Raw genomic sequence first — 22,026 nt, forward strand, 5'->3', positions numbered from 1 at the left:
TTGGTGCAGGAAGTGAAACCAGATATTATAGGGATAACAGAAACATGGTGGAATAGTAGTCATGACTGGAGTACAGGTATTGAAGGCTATGTGCTGTTTAGGAAAGACAGAAATCAAGGCAAAGGTGGTGGAGTAGCATTGTATATCAATGATGAGATTAACTGTAAAGAAATAAGAAGTGATGGAATGGATAAGACAGAGTCTATCTGGGCAAAAATCACATTGGGAAAGAAAGCTACTAGAGCCTCCCCTGAGATAGTGCTTGGGGTGTGCTACAGTCCGTCGGGATCTGATTTGGATATGGATTGAGACCTCTTTAATGTTTTTAATGAAGTAAACACTAATGAGGATTGTGTGATTATGGGAGACTTTACTTCCCAGATATAGACTGGACGACAGGTGCTAGTAATAATAGTAGGGCTCAGATTTTTCTAGATGTGATAGCTGATGGATTTCTTCACCAAGTAGCTGAAGAACCAACAAGAGGGGATGCCATTTTAGATTTGGTTTTGGTGAGTAGTCAGGACTTCATAGAAGAAATGGTTGTGGGGAGAACCCTGGTTCGAGTGATCATGAGCTAATTCAGTTCAAACTAGATGGAAGGATAAACAAAAATAGATCTGGGACTAGGGTTTTTTATTTCAAAAGGGCTAACTTTAAAGAATTAAGGAAATTAGTTAGGGAAGTGGATTGGACTGAAGAACTTGTGGATCTAAAGGCGGAGGAGGCCTGGAACTACTTCAAGTCAAAATTGCAGAAACTATCAGAAGCCTACATCCCAAGAAAGGGGGAAAAAATCATGGGTAGGAGTTGTAGACCAAGTTGGATGAGCAAGCATCTCAGAGAGGTGATTAAGAAAAAGCAGAAAGCCTACAAGGAGTGGAAGATGGGAAGGATTAGCAAGGAAAGCTACCTTATTGGGGTCAGATCATGTAGGGATAAAGTGAGAAAGGCCAAAAGCCATGCAGATTTGACTTTGCAAAGGGAATTAAAACCAATAGTAAAAGGTTCTATAGCCATACAAATAAGAAGAAAACAAAGAAAGAAGTGGGACCGCTAAACACTGAGGATGGAGTGGAGGTTAAGGATAATCTAGGCATGGCCCAATATCTAAACAAATACTTTGCCTCAGTCTTTAATGAGGCTACTGAGGAGCTTAGAGATAATGGTAGGATGACAAATGGGAATGAGGATATGGAGGTAGATATTACCACATCTGAGGTAGAAGCCAAACTCGAACAGCTTAATGGGACAAAATCTTAGGGACCAGATAATCTTCATACAAGAATATTAAAGGAACTGGCATATGAAATTGCAAGCCCATTAGCAAGAATTTTTAATGAATCTGTAAACTCAGGGGTTGTACCGTGTGACTGGAGAATTGCTAACATTGTTCCTATTTTTAAGAAAGGGAAAAAAAGTGATCCAAGTAACTATAGACCTGTTAGTTTGACGTCTGTAGTATGTAAGGTCTGGGAAAAAATTTTGAAGGAGTTAAGGACATTGAGGTCAATGGTAATTGGGACAAAATACAACATGGTTTTACAAAAAGTAGATCGTGCCAAACCAACCTGATCTCCTTCTTTGAGAAGGTAACAGATTTTTTAGACAAAGGAAACGCAATGGATCTAATTTACCTCGATTTCAGAAAGGCATTTGATATGGTTCCACATGGGGAATTATTAGTTAAATTGGAAAAGATGAGGATCAATATGAAAATTGAAAGGTGGATAAGGAACTGGTTAAAGGGGAGATTACAACGGGTCGTATTGAAAGGTGAACTGTCAGGCTGGAAAGAGGTTACTAGTGGAGTTCCTCAGGGATCGGTTTTGGGACCAATCTTATTTAATCTTTTTATTACTGACCTTGGCACAAAAAGTGGGAATGTGCTAATAAAGTTTGTGGATGACACAAAGCTGGGAAGTATTGCTAACACAGAGAAGGACTGAGATATCCTACAGGCAGATCTGGATGACCTTGTAAACTGGAGTAATAGTAATAGGATGAAATTTAATAGTGAAAAGTGCAAGGTCACACATTTAAGGATTAATAACAAGAATTTTAGTTATAAATTGGGGACACGTCAGCTGGAAGTAACAGAGGAGGAGAAGGACCTCGGAGTATTGGTTGATCACAGGATGACTATGAGCTGCCAGTGTGATATGGCCGTTAAAAAAGCTAATGCAGTTTTAGGATGCATCAGGTGAGGTATTTCCAGCAAAGATAAGGAGGTGTTAGTGCCGTTATACAAGGCACTGGTGAGACCTCATCTGGAATACTGTGTGCAGTTCTGGTCTCCCATGTTTAAGAAGGATGAATTCCAAACTGGAACAGGTTCAGAGACAGGCTACTAGGATGATCCAAGGAATGGAAAACCTGTCTTTTGAAAGGAGACTCAAAGAGCTTGGCATGTTTAGCCTAACCAAAAGAAGGTTGAGGGGGCATATGATTGCTCTTTATAAATATATCAAAGGGATAAATATTAGGGAGGGAGAGGAATTATTTAAGCTTAGTACCAATGTGGACACAAGAACAAATGGATATAAACTGGACTCTAGGAAGTTTAGACTTGAAATTAGATGAAGGTTTCTAACCATTAGAGGAATGAAGTTCTGGAACAGCCTTCCAAGGAGAGTAGTGGGGGCAAAAGACATAAAGACTAAGCTTGATAAGTTTATGGAGGGGATGGTATGATGGGATAGCCTAATTTTGGCAATTAATTTGGCAATTGATCTTTGATTATCAGCAGGTAAGTATGCCCAGTGGTCTGTGATGGGATGTTAGATGGGATGAGATCTGAGTTACTACAGAGAATTATTTCTTGGGTGTCTGGCTGGTGAGTCTTGCCCACATGCTGAGGGTTTAACTGATCGCCATATTTGGGGTTTGGAAGGAATTTTCCTCCAGGGCAGATTGGCAGAGGCCCTGGAGGTTTTTCACCTTCATCTGCACTGTGGGGCACGGGTCACTTGCTGGTGGATTCTCTGTAACTTGAGGTCTTCAAACCACAATTTGAGGACTTTGATAAGTCAGACATAGGTTAGGGGTTTGTTATGAAGTGGATGGGTGAGATTCTGTGGCCTGCATTGTGCAGGAGGTCAGACTAGATGATCATAATGGTCCCTTCTGACCTTAAAGTCTATGAGTCTATGAGCCTATTTAGCAGCTGAGAGACCAAGAGCAAGTCATGAGCTTTCTGGCTCCATTACCACATGTACAAAAATAAATAAATCAATAAAAATAAAAAGATCATTTTTACCAGTCTTTTATAATGCACTTTGGAATGTCTGGGTGAAAAAGAGCTGCTTTAATTGCACAGAGGTTGAAAGTCTCAGGGGGAGAGACTAAGGAAGAATGTGCCAAAGAGTCAAGCCCTCTAAGTCAGGATTGAGACCTTTTGGCAAGATAGCATGGGGAAGCTATCACTGCTACTATTCATCCTCTCTACCTGTTCAGTGAAAATGTAGTGGACATGAGTTTCAAGAGTGCTACCTGGAACTTCTTATGAGCAGTGTGTTCACACACAATTAATTAAAGCTTTTTGCAATTTGTTCTTCCCTGCTTTTCAGTTCAAAATCAGAAATCCCATTAGATCATTTTGTCCCTTTCGTTTGTCACTTCTAACGTGTTGCATTATCTGTAGGTTTGAACTTTTAGCTCGTATTTATTAAACTCTATTTCTAGCTTATACCTCTGTTAGTAACTTGCATTTTTCTAGTGCAACATGTACAAGAGGTGGTGAAAAATGTAAATTATTTCTGTGAATATTGATTCAACACTTTATATGAAGTTATTGGGACCATGTTTGTATGTTTGTGCACCCCTTTTGCATTTGGTTTCCATCAGGAGTCTCACAATTGATCGGATGTTCTTTGTGTGAATATTTGTCCCAGTAATCTCCAAGTTAGATGTTCAGTCTTTGCATAAACTGAATTTTAAATTTGCACTCACTGACATTGACAATGAAAGTTCTTGCATGGTCATCCAATAAGAAAATGGAAATACTATATAATATATCTTACCAGGAACAGCTAAGCAATGCTGCTTGAACATCAATATTTGTGATAAATCCATAGAGTAAAAAAATTTTTAAAAGGACATTTTAAAAAAATCCTGACATTCACAATATTGCTTATGGCTAAAATCAAAGAATAAAATATTCTTTGTAAACTATTCAGCTGTAATGGGTATAAAGACAAATGTATGTGAACATAGGCAGAATTATTAGGAGCTAAAAATGTATTGTGAATTAAACCAAAACAACCCCCCTAAAATCTATCATAATCGTAGAATGATTATTTAATGTGATCCTTTTCAGTTTTCTGTGACATCTAGACTTCTTTTATTGTTATGGCTCATGATCACATGAAACATTTTATTTAAAAGATGTGACCCATTTCTCTACAAAATGTGTTCAAGAGTCCAATACACATTTGAAATTTGTTACATATTGCAACTGATTCAGGTGCCACTGTCTTCTGCACAATCCATAAGGCATGAAGGATCAAAGACAACTAAAAATATACCAATGGAATGGTATAGTAAATAGAACATCTATAATTATTTCTGTTCTAGACTTTGATGTTCAGAGTTAATATTTATTTTTGACATTAGTCAGAAACTTGGTAATCAACTTTTCAATCCAAATGCTATTTTCCATGCAGTAAAAAGCTCACTAGCCCCTTTTTTTTATCCAATTTAAAATATACTGGACATTTGCCATCATATTTAACCTTTCCTTCACTTATAAGTGAAAATCATAAATCAGTCAACATAAATCAATTTGCCATTCCCAATGTAATGTCAAAAAGAATCAGACCGTTGGTCAGTGAGTCTAAGCAAGTAGACTAATTATGTAGCTACAAGGGAAAATAATGTGTGAGCACCTTAACACCTTGCTGCAGTGCTTTCTTTTGCTGGCTAGCCTGATAGAATCAGAGAAGTCAAAACCAGCCAGATTTCCTACTCCTCATGAGATTGTTGGAAGCCTGTTGTGGGATCCTCCCGTTTCCAACTTGACAATTGATATATATTCAAGTGTGAGTATAAATTCTGTCAATGCCTCTGTGTTCTACATAAATACACCACAAGAACTTGCTGTCCGTTAAGTTACCCATGCAGTTGTGTTTCCAGATTAGAGAAGTTCTGAGGAAGCAGGGACTATGGTTTAGAACACAGCACTGGAAGTCATGCAGTGAGGGTTCTCTTCTTTACCAGTGGGGTGTTTGACTTCTCCTTGCCTGCATTTCCCCATCTATAACATGGGGACAATGCTGAACCTTGCACAGTGTTGTGGGGCTTAATTCAGTTATTAAGAGTTTTAAGGTCCTTAACTATCATATACTCTAGAAATGCAAAATACTGTGTTTCCTACTCCACAGTGAATCACTTCAGGGGAGGATAGGATTGCATTTTACAAATAGAGAAATTGAGGGAGAGACATTAGGAGCTTATTCTAGACCACAAAGGGGCTCAGTGTCAGTCCTGGAATTAGAGATCATGCATCTCCAGGCCTATTGGTGAGCAGGGATTTGTATGAGAAATTCCCACTTTCACCAATGGAATTTACCTGTTTGTGGTGTGTTTCACATTCATCAATAGATACAGAACCCCAAAGTCTTCAAAAGAAACAAAGTGGTTCAAATCACTCTATCAGATATTTTTAATAAGTCAAAAACTCGAGTTATTGAACCTGAATAATATTTATCTTGGGAGGAAATGTCTTCAAGTATTCTCCATTGCTATATACTGTCAAAAATTAGATTGGGGTGTGAATTAAATACTGGTAACAGACAAGATGCTGTCCTGTGTTGTGTTAATATCCAAATGTAGGTTCCAATAAGATTCTGATTTGTCAGGATCAGTTTAGGCCATAATTGAATTGTATAATATGATCCAGGCTAAATAAAACCCTGGTATAATTCAACTGAATTCTGTGGAGTTACACCAAGGATGAATACGATCTATGGATTGTAGATACTTAAACCAGGAACAAAACCATTACTGTAGAGTCCTTCCATAAGGTTTTTGAATAAGTGAAATCTGGAAAGGAAGACTGTAGAGAAGCTGTGGGGCACTAAAGGAGGAATATATTGATCTTAGTGCAGCAGCTTTTTGACACTGTAGAAAGGATTTGAAGATTTTGTTTACTACAGGAAATGTTCCTATTTTACTCATATATATTTTGTTGGATGTTGGTATCTGTTCCGGATAATTTTAGGTTGTGCACAAAGAGCTCTTCAGATCTCAAAGGGTGAAACCGACTTACACTTTTAATGCAGGCCTTACACAATATGTAGGGTTTTGTTCAGGCCCTCTGCACTGGGATGAGTTTCTCTCTATCTAACTAGTGGGGAATAGTTTGTAACAGTCACATGCATTTTGTTTAATACTTTTAAATAAGTGCTGAATGCATTTACTGTCTCCTTTCGGCTATAGCATTTAACAATAATCATCTTAACCATTTAGATATAATTAAACGTTTTTTTTTAAAAAAGATACCAATTGAAAGCATTTCTTACTATTTACAAGCCTTTTAAATTAGCATTTGCTTTAGCTGCTCCTGGGATGGCCAACCATTCTCCCAATGGGAAAACTCATACTGCTGCAATATATAATCCTTTATCATTAAAGCATGTGGGAGAATTTCCCAGTATTTCATTTTGATTATCAAGAGAACAAAGCAATCTGCTGTCAGCAATAAGGAAGGATTTAAAATATAGGGGTTATTCTCTTCTCAGTGCATGTGCATGACTCATCATTAATGGGAGATACACAGGACCATATTTTGCCCTTGCTTCATGTGCAGAATTCCCTTCAGAATAAATGGGAGTTTTGCACAAAAACTGCAGTGGAATATGGCACAAAGAGGTGAGGCCCTTGTTAAGGAGACACTCAAATATGGCATAAATGCACTGGATGCCTCTGGATTTGGTGAGTAGTGGGATGTACCGTATTTTACCCAGCCCTGCTATGGTTTGTGGTTTATTGTTATTACCTAATGATCCCCACATGAATCTCCATTAGCACTATTTGTTTAAATTCTGTTATTAAGAGCAAATGCAGACCAGTGGTTATAAAAATCCATCTCCCTTGCCTTTATGCTAATTGTCTAGTAGTAATAACACACAACTTTGCATAATATCAAAACCTCGTGTTGTTTGCATCATTTTCCTTCATCAATCATTCAGGTTTACACATGTTCTTAATATTACTTCTCGTGTTATTTCAAAACCATTATAACTTCCTAATATTCAATTTACAGCTGTGGAACAACTATTTTCATCTGGCAGTGGCTTTTATTACCCAGGATTCTCTGCAACTAGAACATTTCTCCCATGCAAAGTACAATAAGATCCTGAATAAGTAAGTATAATATCAATATCTTAGATGGTATTTCCTTTGCTATCATAATAAAACATCAATAAAACTAGTGGTTTTTCCCTTTTCTCTTCTAGATATGGAGATATGAGACGTTTAATTGGCTTTGCTATCCGTGACATGTGGTACAAACTTGGTGAGTAACTATACAGTCTCAAGCACATCTGTACCCATAGTGCCCCCACTTCTCTTTGGAAAGAGTCTGTGACATGATTCAGGAATTTTAAATAGATCTGATTTTCAACACTGTCAGATGTTTTTCCTTTGGCAGCCCAAGCAGATGCTGCCACCAGCAAAATCACTTCATCTGCCTGGTGTCTGTTATACATCTGAAAACTCACAAGCTGCTCTCTTAAAATTTAAGAAAGGATTGTCAGAAGATTTCAGCAATATTGTCTAAATCCACACCAGATTTAGTTGCATTTTGCCTGCTGTGGTTTTGTATTCAAACTGGATCTAGAATTTCAGATAGTCTGAAGGTTAGGGGCTGTTTGGAACCACATGTTAGTTGTAGGCCCATCACTATTATTACACCTTGCATACAACCACTTAATGTTAGTTCTGCCACTGCTCTTTTGTGAGTCCCAAACTGAAATGATGATGATGATGATGATAATAATCTTATCCTCCTTAAATTATTCTCACCCTGCTTTTGGGGATGTGAGTGCAAGACTATATATGTGATCAGTACCTGTGACTATATGGTGATAATGAGACCTGGAAAAGTCTGGAATTTAGTTCTGCTAATCACCCAAAAGACTAGATCTTTTGGTCTTGGTATCTGAACCTGTAAAGGTCAAACCCTCTGTCCCCTTACAAACTCCATCATAGAATTTAATGTCAGAAGGGATCGTTAGATCATCTATTTGGCCTCCTGCATAACATTTTCAGCCAGTTAACCCTGTATTGAGCCCAGTCATCTGCATTTCACTAAAGCATATCTTCCAGAAAGGCATCTTGGTTTGAAGCCATTGCTTCTCTTGATAGTTTGTTCCAATGGTTAATCACGCTCATTGTTAAAAATGTATGCCTTATTTCTAATTTGGTTTTACTTCCAGCCATTGATTTTTCTTATGCCTTTCTTCACTAGATTAGAGAGACTTTAAATACCCCATATTTTCTCCCCTTATACTTGTACACTATAATCAAATCACCTCATTATCTTCTTTTTGATAAGTTAAACAGACTAAGTTCATCAAGTCTCTCACTGTAAGGCTTTTTTTTCCCAGTCCTTGAAACACATTTTAGTTTATTCCTGCCTCATTACAAAATCCTGGATTGTCTTCAGGGGAGGGATAAAAACCTCTCTCATCTAGACCTAGGAAGCAGAGAGCTATTCCCTGTTAACTGCTGAAGTGATCTGACACTTGCCAAAGAGAACCCCTATCCTCCACTACAGGGCAAATACAACAGGATAATGGTGAGCTTAAAAAGGCAGTCACTTCACTAAGGAAAACCAACAAACATGGCTTCTGCTGATTCACCTGAGTATCTGGGGCTAGGCTGAATAAACTATGGTCCCAGCAGGAATGCAATGAGCCTAATTTGTCCAACCATACCTTGAAACTTTTAGCCAGAAATATATAATTAAAAGGTATCTTGAAATTTTCACAACTATCCAACAGAGAAGATGTTCCGTGGACTCAAAAATAAGCAAATTTTGTAGATTTATTTCATGGAAAATATTTCATGTAGCTCTATAAGAGATGGGTGTGTTTAAAATATAAATATTATATTTATCCTCCACTGGCTAGATTTGTGAGCCTGGGTATATATTTAAGCTTTGTAATAGCTAGTTTAAATTTAGTTGTGTGTCTGGTATCTGTTACCTCCACTTTAATGATGCTACTGCCTTAATCCCAGGTTATTTCAATTCTGAACATATGTTTATTTTGCTTAAATGAAATGCATTTTTTTCCATTGGCACTTACAGTCATTATTCAGTGGCATTATATTATAGAGAAACTCTAATAGAGGAAAATGCTAGTTGAACAGATATGGTTTGGTTTTATCAATATTAAAAAAAATAAAAAGTTAGCAGATCTGTGTAGGGATTTGTGAACAAAGTTCAACTAGCAGAGAAATCTTACTCTTGGGTCAATGTCCCCTAAAATATTTAATCACTGGCTAAGCTTTTCTTCTTCCTATTCTCATCCTCCTTATCTCTGTCATCTGTGGGGCCTGTTCTAGGCTTTCTGCAGTGAGTTGCTGTGGATTGGCTAGCTCGCTGTAGTATTGAAGACACATGGTAAATCCCATTCTTCCCAAAGATGCCAACTCCCAAATAGGCTTTCTCTTGCATTTGGAGCATTCAGTCCTCTTTCCAAGGCCTATCATAATAAAATGTGCTTACACTTCGTTTATATGTACACCAGTCATAAAGATTAAGGCCGAGGTATTAAAAGGCATCTAGTGGATTTGGACGCTGATTTCCCATTAAAATTAATATGATTTGGATGGCCAAATACATCAGGCAGCTTTGAAAATCTCAGCCTAAGGTCCCAGTCTTGCTTCTGTTGAAGTTATCCTATTGTCCTATCCAATTGTTCTAATTACTTGAATGTGAGCAGACCCTAAATATTTTGTATTGTATGGATAGCTACCTTTTTCATACTCCTCTAAATGATTACATGAGAGAGAAAAGCACTGTGATGTAGAACCCAATCTTGAATGTTCTTGAGTTTCTCAAATGGTACCCCTTGCTTTTCTGTGTACTAACCAGTGAAAATTGAATGCAGAGGCCCATATTAAGGAAAAGAGAGGAAAATATGTCTGGTTACTTTAACATCATGTTGACCTCTGAAAAGAGAGCAAAAAGCTACAGTATGAAAGATGTCAGCTCACATTAAATTTGTTCATCTTAGAAGTAGAACTCAGAAATGACAAATGTCCTTTTTGGTTACTGAACATGTAGCAACTCCAACCTATCAAACAATCATAGCTTCTGTTACAGCCCCGGAAGTCACTTTCTTTTATATAAGGGGAGATCTAAAAGTCTAAATAGATTGAGGAGGAAAATAATTTGTTCTAAACAAAAAATCAACAAGTCATGAGTAGAAAATATAGGGTATCGTTAAAGGCTGCTGCATAATTAGTTTTCCTGCCATTTTGTTGGTGTAAGGGTATTCTAGGCAAATTTAATTATCTACAAATGAGCCATTTTCAGCTGTTTGCTCTACAGTAAGCAATGACAGACTTCTGTTGAGTAACAAACATGAATACTGCCTATCCCATCACTTTTTTGTTCTTTAACATGTAGGATTACTTTGGAAAATGCAGGGTGTCTGTTTCCTTCCCACATGTAGTATCACATTGTATTGATAGGTACAAGATTCTGTAATGTATTCACCTTTCTACCCAAGACTTCATTGTGACAAGGATTCCTTACATCAAAACGTTGTAGTGTGTCTTTTTTCCTGAATTTCTGTACCAATATATCTTATTTGAGGGGAGTGAAATTTTCCCCTTACAGTATGTCCAGATCTTCTTAGGTCTGTATCTCCATCACCAAAGTTAGGATAGACATCAGAAGGGAGAGAGTATGTAGAGGCAGGAGCTATCTGAGCCTCAGAAGGCAACAACTGAAGCAGACAGTTGCTGAGGCTGTTATAACACCCTATACTATGAAATCAATTATACTTTTCAAATATGTACTGAAAGGGGCTGTGTTAGTTGCATAAAGACATGGAAAATATTCTTTTCTGATAAAAGGCTTGTTTGAGTCTCTTTCATGAAGAGCAATGATATTTCTTTGATATCTATATTTAACTGTGCAGTTGCCCAATTGGACCCAGATGTCAGTGCTTGACTGTGAATTTTGGATGTTTCCTCTCAATACCTTGCATCAAAAACACCCGTCCTAGTGATCAGATACTCTGTGGTAAATTTTATTTAAACCCTGCAAATTCTTAATTTGAGACTAGAGCATTTCTTTGCTTTTAGACAGAGATTTTAATACAACAAATATTATTCAGGCAAGTCTGGTTAAGTCTTACTATTTTAGCATATTGATTGTTTAGATTTCAAAGCAATCATTTAAAAAAAAAGATAAGAATCTGCCCAATTAAGAGCAAAAGAAAAAGAAAGCCTTTAAAACCATTGTCATCATTCTCATTCTTTAGAGTCTGGTAGCAGTAAGTGTGCCTTTTAAGTTAATCTCTTCCCAAATCAACCCTTGCTTTGTGAATCAAAAACATCTCTGCAATTATTTTTCTTAAATCCAGTAACATCGCAGAACATCTCTAGAGTCATTCCATTCACTGTGTATTACACTGCCTGTCTGAGGGTCATTCTCTGCTTCTACTGCCCCTCCCCAAATCTAACAATCTGTGCCATAGCAACAGCCAGAAAAAAAGGGCATCTTAGAAAATTCAGACCACAAAACCATTATCTATGTCATAACCATCATTTGATATTAATTATCCTCAGATTTATTTGATCTAATTTCCAAAGTGCTACTGTCTATTTAAAGAAAAAAACCTTCAAAACAAAGTAAATACTGTAAATCATACACAGACCAAATTGTTTATTTAGATTGTGCTGCCTGGAGTAGGGAACGAAAAGGTAACATAGGCTGGTGGATTGAATTTGAGAATACAGGGAAGGAACATTTTAATCCCGGCTCTGACACTAACTACCCTGTGTCCGTTGGCAAGTTCCTTAACTTCTTTGTGTCTCAGTTCCCCATCTTTAAAATAAAGAAACATAGCAGACCTACCGCAGAAAGGTGAGAGACTTAAGGGACCTGCTTCTGCAAATGTTAACAACCAAATGTAGTGCTTACTATCATCAACATTCCAATTTATTGCAACGGGACTATTCATGATGGTAAGCCATACATCTGATAGAACGTTATATGTTTTCAGGCTCAGTCTTTTAAAGACTTTGAAGTGATAAAACCCTCTAAGTGGGAAGTATTGCTCCAGTGAAAGGGTGGCCATTATTAAGTAACAGTAAAATTTATGTTCTCTAGTTTCCAGTAATTGTTTTTTAAAAGTATATTTGTTTGTGTATGCAAGCTATATCTCAGAGTCAGGGGGTCGAATCTCTGTAGCCTGTTGCAACTGGTCAGAGATATGCATTCCCTTTTGGAGAGGTTCTACTTGTGCGCATCTTCACTGTTCTATGAAAGGGGAAGCTCTTCTCCTAGATTCTCTCCTTCTCCTAGAGTGGTTCCTGAAAGAGACTTCTACGCCACATCTCAGCACACCAGTATGAAACTGGTGTGAGAGGAAAATCAGACTAGTGTAGTATTGATGCCCAGATGCTACAATGATGGGCATCTTATATAATTTTTTAATAAAATAAGACACAGGAATTGTAAAGTTGGTCACATTTGTTGATGGCAATTTTCCTCCTTGCCTGGAAACACCAGATATTACATGCTCCCAGAGGCAGGACACTGGATTTCATGGACTAGTGTGATCAGATTCATATAGAAAATCCTCTTTCTATGAAACAATCTGCTTTTGGAGAATGTTTAGTACCTGGGTTTTTTTTGGATACGACAATTGCTACAACAGTTCTATTGTGTCATAATTGCAGATGTCTCCTAAAGCACAATCTGGGGGTTCTTTGACAACTAATGTAACCGCTGTGATACAGGATTATTTCATGTGACTTTTCAATAGTTGTGCACATGATCTATAATGCCTACCAGGATACAATTTCTGTTCTGAATTTTTAATTTTTAACATTATTCATTAAGGAATAAAGGCTGATTTTGCCCCTTCCTTTATAACTTAGATAAGAGAACATGTCATATAGCTATTGTAATACTCTCTCCAATTGATTGGTTTGGAGGGGAAGGATGTCTTAGAGCCTGATTACTTTTCACTGCAAGCATTTACAGTAGGGTATTCAGTAAGATGTGAAAAGCTGAAAAATTGAAAGGATGCCAAAGTGTGAATTCATTCAGCTGGCATAAATTCTCATTTCAAGCAGCAAATGACCCAGTACCTTGAAATGAGAATATATCCCTCAACATGCCTTCTGCTTCTGAAGAAAGAATTGAGAAAGATGTGTAACTAACTGAGATCTTTACTGAAACAGATAGTTATAACTGTATTTTAATGGCTAAAAATCTTAGATTGGTTCTTACCAAAATGGTAGTTCTCTTCTCTTTTCCAATACTTCTTTCACCATTCTGTTTTAGGCCAGAATAAAATCTGCTTTATTCCGGGGATGGTTGGACCAATCTTGGAAATGACTCTGATTCCAGAAGTAGAGCTACGAAAAGCTACAATCCCAATCTTCTTTGATATGATGCTCTGTGAATATCATAAGACAGGAGAATTCAAAAAGGTAATAGAAAGATACATAAGATTTGTTTTAATAGCTACATTATTCTTAAAGACAGGTTTCAGAGTAGCAGCCATGTTAGTCTGTATCCGCAAAAAGAACAGGAGTATTTGTGGCACATTAGACACTAACAAACTTATTTGAGCATAAGCTTTCGTGGGCTACAGCCCACTTCTTTGGATGCATAGACTTAAAGACTCTGAATATAGCTGGACATCTGCTTCAAAAAGGTATTAAGCATTTGTTAACCTTTAATTGTGAACTATATGCAGTGAGTTTTCTGTTTGCAGAAAGCTAAAAACCCAGGAAATCTTGTGTGACTATGTTGGTGTGCAAGTGCAAAAAAAGTGACTTAATGTAGCCCTCTTTCTGCCTGTAAACAAACGAGTCATTCAAACATGAAACGGACACACTGTCACAAGATGTAAAAGACCGATGATCATACAGTAGAAATAATTAGTGTTGAATACAGAATACCTGAAGTAATAGTTATAGTGAATAGTTAGCAAGACACGAAATATTATTAGAGTTGGTCATAAAACCCAAACTTTTCCCACAGAAAATTTCACAGGAAAAATCTCATTTCAAAACTTTTCAATCAAAATGTAAGGTTCTCAATAAGAATTTTATAAATAAAAAAATGTTCATTTAATCTTAAAATGTTATTCAATTTTGTTTTTCAGAAACTGATTTTTTTTTTTATTTGTTCATGTATTTCCCCTTTCTCTCCCTTTTAAAATCCCTTCCCCCTTTCTTCCACTGGAAAAAGCAGTGAGGGAGTAGAGAGGTAAAAAAAAGGTAAAAAAGTGCAAAAGTGATTAAGCACCCGCTTTTCACAGATCTTTACTGTTTTCTAACTGGAAAAACTTTGAAAATAAAGCTTGTGAAAGTCAGGTTTTATTAAGGAAAATGCTGTCCATCCCTCTAAAATTTTCCATCTGGAACACAGAAAATTTTTGTTGACATACATTTTGATAAAAACAGGAAAATAGTCAAAAATTTTGCCCAGCTCTAATGTTCATGGAATATTTGTCAAATAAATTCAACTAACAAACAAGTGTAGTTCAGTGGTAGGGTCCTGCACTAAGACTCAGGAGACCTGGATTCTAGTGCCAACTCTGTCACTGACCTACCATGTCTCCTTCGGCAAGTTGCTTTACTTCTTTGTCCTTTTGTTTCCCTTCCTGTGTATCAGATAGCGAGCTCTTTGGGGCAGGGATTGTCTTAAGCTGTGTTTGTACAGCACCTAGCATAATGGCACCTCTAGGTACTGCTGCATGCAAATCATAAATGATAACAATAAGCCTGCATATTGATAAATGACAAACAATACATTAAATTAGTACAAAAATCGGTTACATTCACTATCTACAATGTTAGTTGGCAAAAACTGAGTACATTATTGGTGTGTGCATGTGTATATCTGTGCTTTAGTTTATATGGGACAAGATTTTTCTATTAGCTGAACACGGAACAAAGTGACAGATGAAATTTCCAGTTTGTTTAGTAGTTTAGCACAAGTCTTTTGGTTTAAGGCCAAGATTAAAAACCACTTTGCTTTCTTGCGTCTGTTATTTCCGTGTCCTATATTTGCCTTCTTAAAAATGTTTTCCTATTCTTAGTTTATGCTTCATCTCTTAGGATAGATGTATAGACCTACATACACCCAAAAAACAGGAAACACGTGTCAAACTGACCGATTTTCAAGGACAAAAGCTTAAGGATCTAGAAGATGCCAGACACTTGCATGACCCTTACATTATGCGGATATAAATATGTTCCAGATGATATTTTTCTTCAGCGTAGAGGAAAAAAGATGTTCACTTTAGTACACTTTAAGAATAATTGCCTAATAGTTTTTATTGGATAGTCACTTGTGCTGCATTATTATTTTATGATGTTTGTTATACTTCACTGGACTCCATAGTGATACTTCTGAAATTAAAATCATTTTTATGATTTGAAAAGCATGTCTCCTTTTTGACTGCTATTGCACTGGCATGATTAAGATTAAAAATCACAGTTGAAGTTTGGACTTCGAGAAAAATTCACATTGGAAAAGAATTAGGTTGTAGTAATTTAGTAATTTTTCACCTCATGGATTAGTAAAGTTAAAGAAGAGACACTAGTGGAAAATAAAGCATATTTATACATAATATGCAAGCATTGAAGCTCTAGTGTTTGTTAATTAATAGTTTTAAAGTGGACAGTAATATTGTTTGTGAAGTAAGATATTTTCTTTAAAAAGATGAAGTGTAAAATTTTCAAAGATGAGTTGGGCACTTCGGAGCCTTTCAAATGAAACTTTAGTCTTCTGTGTGCCTAAGTTGCTTTTGAAAATGAGATGTAGTCTTCTAAATCTCCCAGGCAATTTTGAAATTTCCCCCCAATTCAGTTAAAGATATGAGGATTAGCTACATTTATCAAATACTATTGTACTTCAGCCATTCTTAGAAAATATCTTCATAATTATTTGGTGCTGTAACTTTCAGGAAACAAGCAGCAGGTGGGGAGGAGAAACACCACCGCAGCACCAAATACCACCATAGGGGGGCCTGTTGATGTATTGTAGTTCTACATGCACAACATACAAATATATTTCTTTTGGGAACTATTGCCTCTAGTATACACATGTAACTTCCACTGACACATAATAGAAATTATACACAGGCATGGAGGTGATTTGAACTATAACAAAAAATATAGTGATCAAGAGTATCTGTAAACCATCCTTGCTGGAATGTACCAACAAGACCTCCCAATGAAAAGAACATGATCAGAGTGGTAAGCCATTAATATTTGCTATAACTGAGCTGATAAAACATGAACCAAATAAAGAGATGCAAAAACTTTGCTTTTGAAAAACGTTTTTTCTAAGAACAGTAAGTAGTGTACTTCTTTGCAGAGTAAATGAAAATATTATTAAAATAAACATGGATTTAAGTTAATCTTTACAAAGATTTAACTTTGGCTTATGAAAAATTAATTCATATGTAATAGTATTTCCATTCAAGTAAGCCATGTCTATTCATGTTTCCCTATCTTCATTTAAATCCTTCACTTATTGCAGCCATCTGTGGACATATTCTAAAACCACTTTTCTTTCCTGACAGTTATTGAAAAAGAAAAAATAACAGTGCTGACTAACGAGGACACAATAATAACTCTCACTAATGAAGTGTACTTGCAGGACTAGAGGGTGGATATTTACTCATATCCAGGCTATAGAAGTCATGTGTCTTTCCTAGCTAATAGCTGTAGAAGGTCACTAAGTAAATAAATGGAAGTGGTTTCAGCAAGCTCCCATGTTCAGGACTCATAGTTCTTGAAATCTTAATAGGCCCAAGGATTTAAAAGAAATAGAACTGCGTCATTATCAATAGTAAGGAGCATTTCAATTTACAACGCATCCAAAAGTTGCACGACACTTCAAACTCAAATCCACCTAACCAAAGCACAGGCTGCAGGCTGTGTGGCTGGTATTAAAGTCTGCTCAAGTCTTCGAGGCTTTTTATTTCACCACAAAAATACAGCAAGCAGTTTTAAAGCCATATTGGATCCTGTTACAAGCAGGCATCACTCCACTGAAGTCGGTGGAAATACATCTTGATGTACTAGGGCTGAATTTGGCACTTAATTTAAACCCTAGTCCAAACCATATGGAGCTGCTTTTTGCTCCATTCCAGCAGCCCCACCCTCCCCAACCTGTACTGGTAACTTTGGAGCTGTGTTTTGTGGAGGCTGTGAGTCTGACCAATTGCCTGTTTTGGGTTAACTAGGAATTTTATCTTCCCACAGAGGCTAAATTAACAGAGGCCTGGGCTTTTCTTTTTTTTTTTTTTGGCCTTCCCTGCAGCATCCTGGAGGCACTGTTAAGTTAAATAGGAATAGTATTTAATAATTAACAATAGTAAGCAGGTTAGTTTGTCGCAGTTTGCTGCCAGTCTCCAGTGCAGTTAAAAGGAACAATCCCCAGAAGAAAAAGGCCCAGAATTTTACTGAGGGGACTTGTGTTCCTGGGATAGGGGAACACCATGTGGCCGTCACAGGCTAAGGTGCCCTCTTTTAGTATCTCTGTCCCTCTTGTGGGAGGGTGGGTAGTTTGACTCACATAAGTGAGTGGAATCCGGGGGTGGGGGGTAGGCTGAGGAGAGTCTATCCTGAGTTATATGGTCGCAATCCTGTAGCCCCCTTCCTCTGGAATCTCTTACTCTCCTGGTAGGAGAGAGTATGGGTGTCAGGGTGGGTAGCCCCCTTCTCCTGTGTTAAATTCAGTAAAGTTGTGGTCTGCTGCTTCAAACCCAGAGATGGATTTCTCCTCATTCAATGCTGTTTTCACATCAAACTCAAACCCCATCTGTTTAACCTTGTCTCGTATTCTGTGCATCTCTTGCACACACAGCAATCCAGTACTTTGATGATCCTCCAATTTGTGCCTGAAACGGTGGAACTTTGCTACTTCCCACTTTTCAATATCTCTGCCATATCCTATGCAGACGGCAGTTCTTTTGATCAGAATGAATCATTTAAAATTGCCTTATGCTCTGACATTAGGTTAGTATTTATTACTCCACTGACCCAGTTTGACCTGCTGGTACTCTGATTACAATAAACAGTGATGGAAATAGGAGCACAAAAATGGATGGCGGTTCTTTCATTAGGTGCTAAACTACTACTGGGGTGCACAGCACTCTGTTCATCACCTCTAACCTGCCAAAACTGTTTATGGCCTCTTCAACGAGAGATGCTCCCATTTCATTTGGGATTCATGCACAAGAAATTAAAAAAGAAAGCAGAGGTAAGGATCCTCGTTTTCTTCCTGTCCAAAACAGGAAATAGATTTTCAGTCCATTTTGCCCAACATTGACCTAATTCTTAAAGTTGCTGAGAGCCTTAGCTCATAAGAATGCTTTATGTGAGCCCCTTATGAAATTTTTCTTATAGGTCTGTCACATTTATTAGCTGCATCAGTTTGGAAGCCCTTCATAATCCTCTAAGTATCCCACAGTGTTAAAAATAATAACAACAAAATACTTACTGCAAAGTTGAGTTAGAATGATGGATTGTTATATTGAAGTCTTATGTTCAATTCTGCAGCAGTTGCTAATATGCTGATGTTACTGTTTTCCATAAATGTACATGCTGCACATGCTGACAAAGTGGCATTCAGAAAAGACTTCAGAGTAGCAGCCGTATTAGTCTGTATCCACAAAAAGAACAGGAGTACTTGTGGCATCTTAGAGACTAACAAATTTATGAGCATAAGTTTTCGTGGGCTAAAACCCACTTCATTGGATGCATGCAGTGGAAAATACAGTAGGAAGATATATATACACCTCTACCTCGATATAATGCTGTCCTCAGGAGCCAAAAAATCTTACCGCATTATAGGTGAAACCATGTTATATCGAACTTGATTTGATCCACTGGAGCGTGCAGCCCCGCGCCCCCCAGAGCGCTGCTTTACTGCATTATATCAGGTGGTGTTATATATACACAGAGTACATGAAACAATGGGTGTTATCATACACGCTATAACTTTGTGTAATGACCCATAAATTGCAATATTACAACAAAAAACTTCAAAAACAGACTCTAACGAGAGACTGCTGAACTGGAATTAATTTGCAAATTGGAAACCATTAAATTAGGCTTGAATAACAACTGGGAATGGATGGGTTATTACACAAAGTAAAACTATTTCCTCATGTTTATTTCCGCACACACACACGCAGGGTTCCTCACACCTTCTTGTCAACTGCTGGAAATGGGCCATTTTGACTACCACTACAAAATGGTGTTTTGTTTTTTTTTCTCTCCTGCTGGTAATAGCTCACCTTAACTGATCACTCTCATTATAGTGTGTATGGTAACACCCATTGCTTCATGTTTTCTGTGTGTGTGTGTGTGTGTGTGTGTGTGTGTGTGTGTGTGTGTGTGTGTGTGTGTGTGTGTGTGTGTATATATTCCTACTATATTTTACACTGTATGCATCCAATGAAGTGGGTTTTCGCCCATGAAAGCTTATGCTCAAATAAATTTGTTAGTCTCCAAGGTGCCACAAGTACTCCTATTCAGAAAAGAGTCCTTGAGGGCTGTTAACCCTGCAGACATATCCCACATTAACTCATTGAGCACCTAGTCAAAAATAAGAAAACACCTTCCCTCTTCCCCCTCCTTGCTCTGCTCTTTTATATATAGTTTGAACAGTTCTAATTTCTCATTCCTTCATCTTTACAGCTCCATAATATTTTCTAACACCATGGCATAGATGATTCTGAAGTGCTTCCTGAAATGATCAATACCGTATTGAACTGATGGAAATGTTAGTCATTTTCTCCTTAATGAGTGCATCTTTATCAACATTGATCCATTCTTCACTTCTTAAACTCAAACTTGACGTAGAAAACTTGAATCACAGAATTTCCTTTTATATGCCTAGAAAAGTGATGCAGTAGCCCACACCTATTGTTCTAGATCAGTGGTTCTCAAACTTCATTACACTGCGACCCCTGCTCTGACAACAAAAATTATTACATGACACCAGGAGTGGGGACTGAAGCCTGAGCCTGCCTGGGCCCCAAGTGGAGAGGCCAAAGCCCAGTTGCTTCACCCCCAGGCAGGGGCCTGTCACCAGAATCCTGCTACCCAGGGCTGAAGCCCTCCCCCCAGGCGGGGGGACTTGGGCTTTGGCCTCAGGCTCCAGCAAGTCTTAATCAGCCCTGGCTTAGTCATGACCCACAGTTTAAGAACTGTTGTTCTAGATCAAAATAATTCTTCCAGTACTCCTTAGAAGTCACATATGGGTATTGAGTGAGCTCTGCCCAGGAAAGGAAATCTGAGAAACTCAACAGTGAGTAGCCCAACCCTAAAAGCCAGTTCAACATTTGTCTGTTAAATTAAAGCTGTGAGTCTCAATACCACATGGATTTTTCTCCACAGGTTTGAAGGACACATCTCAGTATGTTATATGGGGACTTCCTACAAATTACATGGTTTATAAGTATGTTCCTCTTCTGAGGAACACCTAATTGGAACTATTGTACTAATTGCAGTATTTTGGCTACACTGCTCTACAGCCAAAATGCTTCTGAAATAAATGTAGTCCAACTTTACTAATTCTGGGTCACTGAGAATGAAAATGATGCTTAAAATTGTTGATTGGCTCTAGTTTTCAAGATATGCTATTGGGTCAGTATATACGACCCTTGACTTGGGAATGGTGGAAGATAAGTGAGTTATAAAGGGAAAGGATCTCAATTTAAACCAGAAATGACTAAAATACATCTTTGACTGGATCTATGAATAAATCTATGACTGGGTTTGGACAGTACTTGCTTTTTAGGCAAAACAATAAGCTTAGTCCCAGATTTGGACCTTAGCGTCCAAAATATGGGGGTTAGCATGAAAACCTCCAAGCTTAGTTACCAGCTTGGACCTGGTACTTGCTGCCACCACCCAAAAAATTAGAGTGTTTTGGGGCACTCTGGTCCCTCTGAAAAACCTTCCCTGGGGACCCCAAGACCCAAATCCCTTGAGTCTCACAACAAAGGGAAATAATCCTTTTTCCCTTCCCCCCTCCAGGTGCTCCTGGAGAGATACACAGACACAAGCTCTGTGAAACTACACAGAGTGACTCCCCCTCTCTGTTCCCAATCCTGGAACAAAAAGTACTTTCCTCTTCACCCAGAGGGAATGCAAAATCAGGCTAACAAATCCAACACACAGATCTCCCCTGATTTCTTCCTCCCACCAATTCCCTGGTGAGTACAGACTCAATTTCCCTGAAGTAAAGAAAAACTCCAACAGGTCTTAAAAGAAAGCTTTATATAAAAAGAAAGAAAAATACATACAAATGGTCTCTCTGTATTAAGATGATACAATACAGGGTCAATTGCTTAAAAGAATATTGAATAAACAGCCTTATTCAAAAGAATACAAATCAAAGCACTCCAGCACTTATATTCATGCAAATACCAAAGAAAAGAAACCATATAACTTACTATCTGATCTCTTTGTCCTTACACTTAGAAACAGAAGACTAGAAAGTAGAAACTGCTTCTCCAAAGCTCAGAGAAAGCAGGCAGACAGACAAAAGACTCAGACACTAAATTCCCTCCACCCAAAGTTGAAAAAATCCGGTTTCCTGACTGGTCCTCTGGTCAGGTGCTTCAGGTGAAAGAGACATTAACCCTTAGCTATCTGTTTATGACACGCCCCCCAAATTGCAGACAGTGGGGAAGCTCACTGGCAGCGATTTCCTTTTAGAACTTGAAAATAAACAGATTAATACAACACATACACCTTTACATATACTTCTAAGTATATAACTAACAGACTTCTACA

General features: G+C 37.7%; 1 protein-coding gene across 1 annotated transcript in view; it reads left to right on the forward strand.

The window, feature by feature from the left end:
• DOCK2 (dedicator of cytokinesis 2) overlaps nt 1–22,026 on the forward strand; it is a 513,293-nt gene that overhangs the window by 419,748 nt on the left and 71,519 nt on the right. The window contains exons 31-33 of the mRNA XM_050962509.1: nt 7,265–7,365; nt 7,458–7,516; nt 13,535–13,683. Coding sequence (XP_050818466.1) covers nt 7,265–7,365; nt 7,458–7,516; nt 13,535–13,683 — 309 coding nt within the window. The remainder of the gene's footprint in view (nt 1–7,264; nt 7,366–7,457; nt 7,517–13,534; nt 13,684–22,026) is intronic.

Source organism: Gopherus flavomarginatus, chromosome 7, assembly GCF_025201925.1.
Source record: "Gopherus flavomarginatus isolate rGopFla2 chromosome 7, rGopFla2.mat.asm, whole genome shotgun sequence".
Lineage (NCBI taxonomy): Eukaryota > Metazoa > Chordata > Testudines > Testudinidae > Gopherus > Gopherus flavomarginatus.